This window comes from Bison bison, unplaced genomic scaffold (genome assembly GCF_000754665.1).
Source record: "Bison bison bison isolate TAMUID 2011002044 unplaced genomic scaffold, Bison_UMD1.0 scf7180017863790, whole genome shotgun sequence".
Taxonomy (NCBI): domain Eukaryota; kingdom Metazoa; phylum Chordata; class Mammalia; order Artiodactyla; family Bovidae; genus Bison; species Bison bison.
The window spans coordinates 610054-624372 of record NW_011494362.1 but is presented as its reverse complement, the minus strand read 5'-3'; the positions used below and the strand labels follow the sequence as shown (position 1 = coordinate 624372).

General features: G+C 37.2%; 1 protein-coding gene across 2 annotated transcripts in view; it reads left to right on the top strand.

Moving 5' to 3' along the window:
- WDR19 (WD repeat domain 19) overlaps window positions 1–14319 on the top strand; it is a 78046-nt gene that overhangs the window by 37637 nt on the left and 26090 nt on the right. For both annotated transcript variants that reach the window (XM_010833576.1, XM_010833577.1), the window contains 7 exons: window positions 3192–3301; window positions 7349–7406; window positions 9824–9964; window positions 10045–10127; window positions 10606–10689; window positions 11924–12070; window positions 12396–12520. In XM_010833576.1, coding sequence (XP_010831878.1) covers window positions 3192–3301; window positions 7349–7406; window positions 9824–9964; window positions 10045–10127; window positions 10606–10689; window positions 11924–12070; window positions 12396–12520 — 748 coding nt within the window. The remainder of the gene's footprint in view (window positions 1–3191; window positions 3302–7348; window positions 7407–9823; window positions 9965–10044; window positions 10128–10605; window positions 10690–11923; window positions 12071–12395; window positions 12521–14319) is intronic.

The window sequence follows — 14319 nt, the reverse complement described above, 5'->3', positions numbered from 1 at the left end:
CAAGCATCCTGTATCATGCATCGAACCTGGACTGGTGATTCGTTTCTTATATGATATTATACATGTTTCAATGCCATTCTCCGAAATCATCCCACCGTCTCCCTCTCCCACAGAGTCCAAAAGAGTGTTCTATACATCTGTGTCTCTTTAGTTTTGGAAGTTTTGGCCACAGCAAATTTCATTTTTAAATTTTAAGTGAACTGAATGTTAAGAAAAAAATTAGATGATGTTCCAGTGTTATTGGCTTTCCAGGTGGCACTACTGGTAAACAACCCGCCTGCCAATACAACACATGAAAGACATGTGACCCAATCCTTGGGTCAGGAAGATCCCCTGGAGTAGGAAGTGGCAACCCAGTATTCATGCATGGAGAATCCCATGGACAAAGGAGCCTGGCGGGCTACTTTGCAAGTCCATGAGCTTGCAAAGAGTCAGACGTGACTGAAGCGACTTAGCACGCATGCACTCACAATATTATTTGAGATGACTGGGGACACCCTGAGAAATTTTCAGATCTTGGATTGGTATGTGCTGGAGTAGGAACAGGGCTTCCCTGAGTGAGGGCAGAGATGTCATCCTCGGTCTTCCGCGTTAGCTGTGGACACTTGTCACGTGCTCCTGGCTTTGTAAAGGATTTAAGCTGATGGCTTCACAATGGGAAGAGGTGACTGCACCCCATTGTTCCTTTAACCTCACTTTGAAGGCTGACATGTTAGCTAAGTAAAAACGTTGGAGGCAAAGTCCTACTGCTCAGCCCTGCCACACACTAACAGTGAGACTGTGTGTACAAAACTAGCCTCTCTTTGCCTCAGTTCTGGATCCCTAAAATGGGCACAGGAACAGCTTATTATAAAAGGCCTAGTTGTGGAAAGTAAATAGGCTAATGTCTTAGAGTAGAAAATATCACTTGCAAAATGTTAGCCATTGTTAATTCTGTACAAAGGGTGAATAAAGTGAGGAATGAACTCCAGAAGATTAATGGTTTACTCTTTAATGGTTTTTTATTATTTATTTTAAATGAAACAAAGATGAATATTTTAATGATAAAAGGAACAATTCACAAAGAAGATAGATATCATAAACCATTAGACACTTAACAAAGAAACAAAAGACATAGAGCAAAAATCAGAAGAAATAAAAGGGAAAAGAAGCAATATATAATCATAGTGAGACATATTAACATTTCTCTGAGACTATTTTATCAAGTGCAGAAAAAAGAATAGGAGCATCTTGAATGATGTCATTAATAATTTAAATATAATAGATTTATATTTAATTAATTTCTGTTAATCATATCCTGTGTGCTTGTGTGCTAAGTCACTTCAGTCATGTCCATCTCTTTGTGACCCACTGGACTGCACCTGCCAGGCTCCTCTGTCCATGGGATTCTCCAGACAAGAATACTGGAGTGGGTTGTCATGCCCTCCTGCAGGGGATCTTCCAGACCCAGGTGTCGAACTCACATCTCTTATATCTCCTGCATTGGCAGGTGGGTTCTTTACTCCTAGTGCCACCTGGGAAGCCCTAATCATATCCTACATAAATATATTTAAAATTTTGTATCTCATATGTTATTAGATGTCCATAGGACATTTAGAAAAACTGGTAATTTCAAAAAGTAGAATTCTTTTTTGTGTGTGTGACTCAGTTATACATATACACGTTATTTCTGAAATTATTTTCCAGTATAGGTCATTACATCATTCTGTTCTCTGTGCTATACAGTAAACCTTTGTTGCTTGTTGCGTATCTGTTTTAATTTGGAAATCTAGCGTTCTATTCATACTAAGAAAAACAAGTGGAATCAAAATGTCATTAATTTTTTAGTTAGGCAAAAATTCATACGTTTTTAAAAATATATATATATATATGTTTACAAAAGCTTTTCTACTATGCTTGATAAACACTTGAGAAAGAACATCCAAAAAAAGAAAAGATGGAAAATTGGAAAACATAAACAAAATGAAATGGGAGCACTAAATATGAAATAGAAAAAATGAAACAAACTAGATAAAAAGGAAAGATCCTCGTATATTCCAGGTGTATTTATTTATTTTTAATTAATTAATTAATTTATTTTACTTTACAATATTTTATTGGTATTGCCATACATTGACTTGAATCCACCCTGAGTGTGCATGTGTTCCCCATCCTGAACCCTTCTCCCACCTCCCTCCCCATCCCATCCCTCTGGGTCATCCCAGTGCACCAACCCTGAGCACCCTGTATCATGCATCAAACCTGGACTGGTGATTTGTTTCACATATGATATTTTACATGTTTCAATGCCATTCTCCCATGACATGGCTGTTCATTAGAAACTGGAACTTTAGCAAAAAAAAAAAAAAAAAAAAAAAACCTGGGCATTTGTACTTGTATTTTTCAAAAAAAATTCCAAGATAATTCTGATATGCATATGAATTTTAAAAAGTGATTACAGGTTTTTCTATTAAATGATAGTTTTGGTGATACAGAATTCTGTAATTTTTCTGTTGACCAATCATAATACAGTGGTATTAAGTGAGTAATAGTTACATAATCACAATAGTAAAAAGATGTTTATCAGTTTTCACAATCTATAGCCAGACAAAAAAGATAATTACAATTTCAAGCCATAATGGGAACATGATTAACCTAACAATATAAAATAATTACATACAATTTTGGAATTGTGGAATTGTGTACCAGACACAGATAAAAGACCTCAGGAGCCAGGGAGAAAGACATATTCACATTTTATTTATGTTTGCTACTATTCATCTTATGATACAGGTTCAGATTTTCTCAGAAAATAAGATCAATTCCTATAGTAAAGTATTTCTCAACTTTTTCTTTATTATCTCCCCTCTAAGAAGAAATACTAGTTTTAATTTAGTTGATTGAATTAATTTAAATTCAATTTAATTTTTTCCTATTGAGACAAATTAAATACTAAAGAGAATAAGATTTTGTTTAGGATTGAGTTTTGGAGGGCCAGGAACCATTGTAATAGCCACGGGCCCTGGAGTGCACAGGCTCAGTAGTGGTGGCTCACCACTTAGGATCTTCCCAGACCAAACCCATGTCCCCTGCATTGGCAGTGGTCCACTGAGCCACCAGGGAATGTAATCACTTTTATTAAAACCAGCACTATATGGTAACTGTGCAGAATAATTTGCTATTTGAAATTAATATCTTTCTCTTTCTAATAGATGAGAAGGGATCTGCAGCACTGGGACAGCGCTCTACAATTGGCAAAACGTTTAGCCCCAGACCAAATACCGTTTATATCAAAAGAATATGCTATTCAGCTTGAATTCACGTAAGTCCTCATCTTTATATGTTTCAGTCAGTAACTAATTATTGAATATCTTCAGTTCTAAACTCCTATTCATTATAAGGCCATTGATTTAATAATTAAATACATGGATTTAATAGTAGCTTCTTAGGTGGAAAAAAAACCATATTAATTATACATCCAAAAATGTTTTATTCTAACTAATGATGTCTTATCCATGTATCTATCCACTCCCTTTCAGCATCAAAATCTCAGTTTGGGTCTAAGCCTTTTCCATATTTAGAATTGTTTTGAATTGAGAAATATTGTTTTGAAACACATTTGGCCAACAACAGTAACACATAGTGTCAAGGTGACTCTGCTTTTCTTAATCTACGATCATGACCTTGACCACGTTGAACACTTTGAGGATTTGCAGTGTGAATTCAAGGCATGGTGAAAGATGCCAGGCTTTGTTCCACAACTCTATTTGCTTCAACTTGTACTTCTGCTTTTTAAAATTGAATTGCACGTGGATAAAAATTCATCAGTTCTGTTGCAAATCAAGCCAGAAGCTTTTCAAGGTGAAGGTGCAGTGCTTGAGTAATAAGCCCTGCTGATGCATGATGAATATGCTTCACAGATCTTGCCTACCTTTGAAAATGCCATAATCTCTTCTGAGAGATTTAGAAATTTCTAGTGTTCTTAATTGCTGCTGCTGCTGCTGCTAAGTCGCTTCAGTCGTGTCCAACTCTGTGCGACCCCGTAGAGGGCAGCCCCCCAGGCTCCCCCATCCCTAGGATTCTCCAGGCAAGAACACTGGAGTGGGTTGCCATTTCCTTCTCCAATGCATGAAAGTGAAAAGTGAAAATGAAGTCGCTCAGTCGTGTCCGACTCTTAGCAACCCCATGGACTGCAGCCCACAAGGGATTTTCCAGGCAAGAGTACTGGAGTGGGGTACCATTGCCTTCTCTGGTTCTTAATTGCTAGACAGTCTTGATTGTCAATAGTCTTAATTAATAGACTATACATTTTTACTTCAGTCCTGCCTAAAAGTGTAATTTGAGAGGGATTTCAGGATCCAATTTGAAACTCCCATTCAGCTGTGGTTAATGTCACTAATGCAGATACCTGCAGAGACAAGCAATGAATCATTTATTGACAAATATAAGTTTGCAAGTATATGTAGTTGCAATGACAACTACATCATAACTGGGTGATTTATTATAGGATATATTCCATTTTCAAAAATTATAAAATGGGAAAAACACTGCTTCTTGAACAAAGAAAATATGGTTCTAACATTAAAAATCATTTTTATGTAGTTCCATTTTATTTTCATATAGACTTTATAGTCATTGAGAATATTGACAGATAATAGTTGTAGAAATTACTCCATCAAAAAGTACTCTTTCATTTCTCACCAGGATACCTTATTTAAAAGTCCCCATTTTGCAAATAAAAGCTTTTTGGAGATTTTATTTCTTCTTAGTCAATCTTAATCTAAATTTATCACATTTCTGCCCCTTACAAAGTTAATCCAATATGTTGAAAAGAACAAATAGGAACCTTAGTGCATAACACAGGCGAGGAGGCCTCAGTGCCCTGGCCCTGCATCTGTGTCCTGAGAGTGACTGGGGCTGAGAGTAAAGAGAAGAGGGTCACTGCACTGGGAGATGACCCACCCTCCCCGGTCTAAGCACAAGCACTTGAGGAAGCTCTGGAACTATCCAGAAAACTTCCACTGTTCCTCCTTTCAGGAGAATCAGTCTTTGTAGCAAACCCTCAAAAGCTGTCTCATCATAGTCAGGTGAGCTGAGCCAGTTGAAAGTCTGATGTTATTGATACTTTTTTAACCGTTTTTGGTCAACATGTGACTGTGAAGGCACCAGTTTCCATAGTTTTCACTGCTGTTTCTGTGCTGACTCCTGGGTCCTGATCTAGGTATGATCTAGGTATGCACCCCAACACCCAAATCAGGAGACTTACTCTTGTGATAATCCAGTACCCCAGTAGCTACCAGGTGCTGATTTTTAAAAAAACATTAATTTATTTGGCTGCACCAGCTCTTGGTTGTGGCGCGTGACCTCTTAGTTATGGCATGTGGGATCTAGTTTCCTGACCAGGGAGGGATTGAAGCCAGGACCCCTGCATTGAGAGTGTGATGTCTTAGCCCCTGGACCACCAGAGGAGTCCCACCAGCTGCTGATTTTGATTCTAAGGCCCTGGGCCTCTGCTCAGTTCCAACAGTCTGTTTCATTCTACAGCTAACACATTGATTAGATCAAAGAAGGATCCATCTGACATCTGTGGGAAGGATTCGCTCTCCAGTCTGACATTAGAATCATGAGCTAGAGCCACATGAGAGTTCCAAAATAAAATAATTAAATAAAGTACATGAACTAAAATACCATAAAAATAAAGTAAGAGTTCCCAAGTCTCAGTTTAGCATCTCTTAATAGGAGGAACTATCAGGAGACATCTCTATCTGTGTTGATGTAATTGGGTCCAAATACTGGAAATTCCTGGGCTTCCTGGGTAGTTCAGCTGGTAAAGAACCCACCTGCAATGCAGGAGACCCCAGTTTGATTCCTGGATCGGGAATATCTCCTGGAGGAGGGATAGGCTACCCACTTCAGTATTTGGGACTTCCCTGGTGGCTCAGATGGTTAAGAATCCGCCTGCAGTGTGGGAGCCCTGGGTTCAATCACTGGGTTGGGAAGATCCCCTGGAGGAGGACATGGCAACCCACTCCAGTATTCTTGCCTGGAAAATCCCCATGGACAGAGGGGCCTGGAGGGCTACAGTCCATAGAGTTGCAAAGAATCGGATACGACTAAGCATAGCATGGCAACATTAGAAATTCCCACGTAGGGACACTGCTGACTGTGAAGCTCTGGGCTGTCCAACAAATTCCTTGTAACCAACAGATGAGGAAATTGAGTGAAGCTGAGGGAGGTTGACTGGTCTAAGCTGATTTTTCAGAGCTGATTAATTTATTCTGGAGGAGATAGTTTCTTAAAGTACAATGGATCTCCAGATGGATACTAAGCAATCACTGATCCATCCTGTTTCAAGCAGTAAGAATGAATTGAGGTAATAAATATGACTTCTAGATATGCAGATCCATATTAGCATCCATCATGGGAAGAGGGAGTGGTATCATTTATATTCCCTGCTGTCTCAGTGGTAAAGAATCTGCCTGCCAATGCAGGAGACAGGAGACAAGAGTTCAATCCCTGGGTCAGGAAGATCCTCTGGAGAAGAGAATGGCAACCCACTTCAGTATTCCTGCCTGGGATATCCCATGTTTCCTGCCTGGGAAATAGCCAGACAGAGGAGCCTGGCAGGCTACAGTCCATGGGGCTGCAGAGTCCCACAGGTCTTAGTGACTAAACAAACAGCATGATACTTTTTATCAGAATAAGAATCAGGGCCCTTAATACTGTCATCCCCAGTATTTTCCTTAATTTCTACAGGTTCTCTCAATACATATTGCACTTATAAATACTGGGTATTCGGAGGGGGAGGGAAGCATTGCTTTTCATGGTCTCATGATTGTCTTTAGAACCCTAAAGGAAAGGAGGAAAGGAAAGTTTGTCGCACAGTCGTGTCCAACTCCATTGTGACCCCATGGACTGTAGCCCACCAGATCCTCTGTCCATGAATTTTTCCAGGCAAGAGTACTGGAGTGGGTTGCCATTCCCTTCTCCAGGGGATCTTCCCTACCCAGGGATCAAACCCGGGTCTCCTGTATTGCAGGCAGATTCTTTACCAACTGAGTTACTAGGGAAGTCCCTTAGAACCCCAAAGGAGATAATTAATCAAAAGTGACCCCAAAATTTTAATTTAGCTCCCCAAAATGCCTAGCATACTACAAAGTTAGTACCTTACACTCTTAGCATAATGTAGCTTAATACTTACTTTTAAAGTAGCAAAATAATGGCCTGACTTCAAAGAACGCATGCATAAACATTGTGTATCACGCCTTTCATGTGCTTAAGCAACTCAGTGACAGAGTATCTTTTAAATCTTGTATATGTAAACAGGATGCTTAAATGTGTATTAAAATTCACTCTCTTTTTTTTTCAGAGGTGATTATGCAAATGCTTTGGCTCATTATGAGAAAGGAATAACAGGTGATAATAAGGTAACCTTGAATAAAGATATGCATAGTTATCTTAGAGTTTGTTGTTAGTTTCCTGTAAGAAATAATCTTATTTGCATTCTATTTATTTAGTATGAAGCAGGTGAGCCTTTTTTTTTTCAGTTTATTAACAACTTTGCAAGGACATAGTTAAATCATTTTAAAACACTTTGAACTCTTAAAAACTGACATTGACAATATTTTTATCTGTCGGAAAAAGCTTTGTTTTCCCTTGGACCCTAAATATGAGCTTTTTATTGAGGTTGGGAGTAAAATTTGTATCCCTTTCCACTTATAGGCTAGCTATGATTTTCATAAAGCTTTTCGTTTCACTCTTAAAATGTTTCAACAACTGCTTTAAAAGTGAATTCCCAGCCCATAAAGGTTTTTCTGCCATTTTATTACTCATACTGTATCTTTTATGATTAACCTGGTAAGCGTATACTTTACCCACCATTCCAGTCCATTCTCTTGTCCCAGACCATCCCAGAATTTAACTCAAGAAGCTAAATTTTGTGATAAAAATTTGAGCAACTTCACTTTCACTTTTCACTTTCATGCATTGGAGAAGGAAATGGCAACCCACTCCAGTGTTCTTGCTTGGAGAATCCCAGGGACGGGGAGCCTGGTGGGCTGCCGTCTTTGGGGTCGCACAGAGTCGGACACGACTGAAGCGACTTAGCAGCAGTAGCAGTAGCAGGTGATGTCAAGATTGAAAACCTTTTTATTTTCTGTTTTATATTTCTAGCCTTTTATTACAAAAGTGATAACAATGTCATTATAGTCGATTTGAAAAATCACCGAAGTCTGTTAACCTTACAAAGTGAGAGTTCAACATTCTCTCCTCCAAACACACTCCTTAATGATGATGACTACTGGTCATGATCTTATATATTTCCATCCAGAATCTCTTCTAAGCATATAGATATGTATACAATAGGGATTTTTACTAAAAATGAAATCATTCACTTCCATTCTCTCAGCAAAGATCAACTGAGAATCTGTTCTGTGAAAGAAAAACAGCATTTTGCCTCATGGTCTTTCCAAGTCAATACATATGAACGTTTTAATTTTTTAAGAGCTTCTAAACTGTCATTGCTTGGATGTACCATGGTTTTTGTCATCCACTCCCTTGTTGAATTCAAATAACTATAATTATAGTTAAGATAGTATTTCTTACTTAGTATTTCTGCAGGCTGTATTCTCACAAGTGGGATTTCTACGTCATAAAATGTGTGCTTTCAAATCTTTAGACTGCTAGATTGCTCTCCAAAAGAACTTACGGTAATTCATCCAGCTGTGTATGAAAGTGTTCATTTCCCCCATATTCTCTACACTACCAATCTCTACCAATTTTATCAGCATAAAAAAAAAAAGGGTATTTAATTTTATTTTTTGTGTGTTTGATTATTAGTGAAGCCAAGCGTGTTTTATTTATTTATTGGCCAATTGTATGTTTTTAAAATTAATATGAATTGCCTAATTATATCCTTTGCTCGTTTATCTCAGAGTTTTGACAATTTCTTTGTTTGGCTGCATCTATTTTCGTTCATTCTTAACTGTGTTATTAAATACAGTCACCACTAGCCACATGGGGCCATTTAAGTTATTTAAAATTAAATAAAATGTAAAACTCAGATCCTCTGTCACAAATAAGTAAAGGTTTTATGTTTCATCATGCCTAGTAGAGAAATCTTTAATTTGATAAATGTTTTTTCTCTTAATTTTATTCGTAGCATAGCTATGTACCCAGTGTATTTCCTCTCACATAAAATTCTATACCAAGAAGACATACAAAGATGTGCAAGGTATTACGACAATGGTGCAGTAAAAATGTGGCCTTGAGCAGAAAAGATCTAGACTTCTGAAGAAAAGAATATGACTTTGTAACAGATGATTTAAAAAAAAAAAAAGATTCCGTATTATTTCAGAATCTTGAGATTTGCCAGCAAAGACTATTGAAAGTAAACCATAACATTTAGGCTCATTTTAGATTTAAATTGTTTGGCTAAAATACATCCTTTTTACAAGTGAACTTACTTAAAAGACAGAAAGAGACTCACAGAGAATGGACTTATGGTTGCCAGGGGAAAGACTTGGGGGACAGGATGGTTAGGGAGTTTGGGACAGACATGTACGCACTGCTATACTTAAAATGGATAACCAGCAGGAATCTCCTGTGTAGCACGTGGAACTCTGCCCAGTGTTATGTGGCAGCCTGGATGGGAGGGGGATTTGGGGGAGAATGGATACACGTATATGTGTGGCTGAGTCTCTTTGCTGTTCACCTGAAACTGTCACAACACTGTTACTCAGCTATATCCCGATACAAATAAAAAGCTTTTAAGAAATACAGAAAAATAAAATAAATCATTTTAAGCTAGGGTGTGATTTGTTAGTTATTTGCCTTCTAATTTCAGGAACACGATGAGGTGTGCCTGGCTGGAGTGGCCCAGATGTCCATAAGAATGGGAGACATCCGCCGCGGGGTTAACCAAGCCCTCAAGCACCCCAGCAGGGTCCTTAAAAGAGACTGTGGAGCCATCCTGGAGAATATGAAGGTAGAGTTTCCTGGGAATACATATTTATGAGGTCTCATACACAATTAAACTAGTATTTTGATAATCTCATACTATTTTAGCAATTTTCAGAAGCAGCTCAACTGTATGAGAAAGGTCTCTACTATGACAAAGCAGCATCTGTGTACATCCGCTGTAAGAACTGGTAAGAATCTGCTGCAAAGTGTGTTCTGAGCAGCTGTGGAAATGAACGTGTGTAGATGCCCTCCCCTCTGGTTTTCTTGCTCGTCCTTCCAACTGTGCAGCTATTGCCTCTGTCTGGGCCTTCCCTCCATCACCTGTTTTTCTTTATAGATAGATTAGTTCATCTTAATAGTTCTGTATCCAAAGAACAGCACGTTTTCTTGGTTTAACATGAGGAAATAACCGATCAGATAAATTACTAGAATAAAAAAGCCCTATTATCCACAGAGTCAATGAACTGGCCTTCATTTTCCCACAGAGGATGGGCTGGCTGGGTCGGGGGCCCAAGAAAAAGCAATTAAATCTTTTAACTGTAGGGGCCAAGATTTTTTTAAGATGATGATAACTGTTTCTTGAATCCTAAAAATTAACACCTGATTGTAGGAAGCTACTTTTGGAGCAAATGTAGCGCTGACATTATTCTCAACCTACATTTCTAGGGCAAAAGTTGGTGAGCTTCTGCCTCATGTTTCTTCTCCAAAGATTCACTTGCAGTATGCCAAAGCTAAAGAAGCAGATGGAAGGTTTGTACAATGTCTCAAGTTTACACAAATCTAAAAGGATGTTTTATAAAGTAATTGTTGATATCGGCAACCTTCTAAGAAAGGCAAAAACAGAAAACATCTTTACCCTCACCTGGCTTGAAGTGCCAGGCTATTAAGTTTTCCCCATACTTTATATAGTTCATCCAGTCCTTTATGTATTTATATGTGGACTACAATCTCATTTTTATTTGAAGGTTAAATACTAGAAGTTGAAACTTTGATATAATTATGGCATGAAAATGAAATTAGGCAATAGTCATTTTATTAAGGAAGATAACTTACAAAGGCAAAGAAAAGTGAAGAAACGTGAATTTCATGGCTGCTCTGTTTAAGCTGAAAAACAGTATAACAGTATAACAATGGATTGTTGGTACTTTAAATAGACACAGATTTTCTGGAACTTAATATAAGAAACTCAAATCCACTGGGAGGAAATGGGCTAAGACAAGGAGTGCCAGAGGAGGAAATACAGTTATGAAATTATATTTTATACAGATACGAAAAAGTTCCATCTCACTAATAGTAATTAAATTAAAGCAACAGCATATCATTTTAATTCATATTGGGAAAAGATGTATTTTAAACTAATAACCATATTGTCAGAAAGCACTTGTTATGCATGACTAATAGGACTGTAAATTTCTAAAGTCTTTAGAAGGTTATTTAGCAATATGTATTAAGAGATTTTTAAAGGTTACTTCCTTCTACTTTTAGAAAAGTAACCTTAAGAAAGAGATACACACTAAATGTCTTGTTAAAATGGAAAGAGCTAGAGAGCTCATGGAGACTGAACAAAAGTCTTGAGCTCCATCTAGAGGTCAATACACAATGATTTTATAGATTACTGTTAAATGGTATCTGTAATTGTGAAAAATTGCTGATTTTCTGTTTGCTAAAATAAGCCTGTATTACTGTTATAATCTTTCCTCTTTAACAAAACAGTAAAATATAAAAAATTGTATATATATGATTCAGATGAGAAAACACAGTTCATTATTGGTATTTTACTGTTAGTTTATCAAACCTGTAAAAACAGCATATTTTAGTGAAATGGTTCATGGTATTCTTTCTGATAAAAAAACAAAGAAGAGCAAGAAAAGTGAGCAATCATCATCAATTAAAAAAACAAACAGTATCCCAAGCATTAATTGACATTTTTCTCCCAAATGTGACAAGGTTGAGAAAGTTTGTTTGAACTAAGTATCTCTTATAGATACAAAGAAGCTGTTGTGGCTTATGAGAATGCAAAACAGTGGAACAGTGTGATCCGCATCTACCTGGACCACCTCAACAATCCAGAAAAGGCTGTCAGCATCGTCAGAGAGACCCAGTCCCTGGAAGGAGCCAAGTTGGTAGCCAGGTAATGTAACGCGTTATTTTTGGACTTCCAAAAACTAGCCTTTAAAGAGAGCCCCCACTTCCCCTTGTCAAAAAAATCATTTCAAATGGAATATTTATTCTTTCTTTTCAAAATTATATCTTCTAAGTGTTTAAATTAAAAGGCTGTTTGTTAGGGTCAACATACGCGAGTATGTTTACCAAATGTAAACATATGGTGTAGAACTACAGTTTACCCAGTATGTTTTTACTTTGGAATGGTTTCTCGGGCTTGAAAAAGATTTTATTTTGTGAATGACAGACTTCTTTTAAATGAGTCAAGCTAGTTAAAGTACTCTTTGCTTTAGATTTTTTCTACAGCTCGGTGACTACGGGTCTGCCATCCAGTTTCTTGTTATATCCAAGTGCAATAATGAAGCTTTCACACTGGCTCAGCAACACAACAAAATGGAAATCTATGCAGACATTATTGGTAAATATCATTGTTTTCCCCAATTTCTCTTAAAGATTTTATCTGGTCTAATAATCAGACTGGCTACCTCCGCATGCACGTGCACACACACCATTTGTACACAGGCACACACACCATTCCATTTGTACACAGACACATACAACTATATGTTACTTGTCAGGTTTCAAGATCCCTACTGTCAGCTTCAAGGTGAGATGGAATCGTAAGACCACTTTGAAAAATTAAGGTGTTTCAGGTGACTTCCATGGAAGGCCAGATTTCCCAAATTCTCCTACCGATCACCCAGTGGTAAAGGAAGGTTCCAAAACGAAAGTAATAGGAAATGCAGAGTGACTTTTGAAAAAGTAATTGTGTTCATCAAATTTAAAAATTGAGTTGTAAATTAAGCATATAGGATGTGGTTTTTAAAGATTTTGAAAGTCCGAAAGAAAATTTTATATTCTGAGAATACCGGCTTACAGGTTATCTTCCCCTGTTTGTAATTATTCTTAGAACTTACTGAAATAACTTTCAGATTTTTCACTTCATGGGCCATATTTAACATTATTTGTGGTGTGATTTTTCTCTTTTTTTTTTTTACTGTGGTAAAATATACAAAACATAAACTTACCGTTTTAATAGTTTTTAAGTGCACAGTTTGGTTGCATGAAGTACATTCACATTGTTGTACAACCATCACCACATCTGTCTCCAGAACTTTTTCACCATCCTAAACTCTACCCATTAAACAATGGCTCCCATTCCCTCACCTCCCAGCCTCGTAACACTGTCCTATTCTCAGTCTCTATGAATTTGACTATTCATGGGACCTTATATAAGTGGAATTATAATATTTGTCCTTTTATGTTATTTCATGTTTTAAAATTCAGAAAATGACCATAAGAAATGATGGTGGGATTCATAAGAAAAATTTTTTTCAGTCTTTAAGGGAAATGATAGGTAAAAGCGTCTTGTAATATCTTCAGAAGTCATTCAGATAATTGGAAATATAAAGAGTTAAAGAAAAAAAGAAAGTACAGATAAAAGTCACATTATGATTATTAATGTTTAACATGGCTGATGACATTTCTGTCCTAACATTACAAGTCATCATTGCACTAAAGCATTTAAGTTTTTCTAATTTCATAAGGATGTGGCTTATCCGATACACACACACAAATACACACTCTAATCCCCAAACAACACACACTTTCCTTCATCTTTCTTTACTCTCTTCTTTTATAAACTCTAAATCTGGCTTGGTCTGGAGACAAGGGCTGTTCATACTCTGGTGCCCTACTGGGCCTCCAACTCCCGTGAGTAAATGTGAAATGAATGTAAACAATGAATTGGAACTCCAGCAGCTTTGGGGTCTTCTGTGCTTAATATGTTTAAGCCTCAAACTGAAAGAACAACAGTAAAAAAGGAAAAACAGTAATTATTTTTAATAGCATCTATTATCCACTTGAGTATCATCTTCCCTGTCTGACAAATACACACAGACTATTGTTTAGACCAGGCATTGGAGAAACCGAGAAAGGAGATGGATTGCATGTGCATTATGGTTAACTTGGCTCCCAATTGTTTTGAAACCCTAGGGAAATCCTGGATTGTTCCTGTTGTTTTAGGAAATGAGATTGAAACTTCTAAAGAAAGATAAAAGTCCCTAAGGGTAATGTCAAACCATAACCTAGCTTCTCACAAAGCCTCCTAGCTTCCTCTCCTGATTGCTGTTTAGAGAGAAAAGAAGGTGGAACAGTTGATCTGTGAGGTTATTATGGTGAATGTGTTTTGTGATGAAAAAGACACTGATAATAATA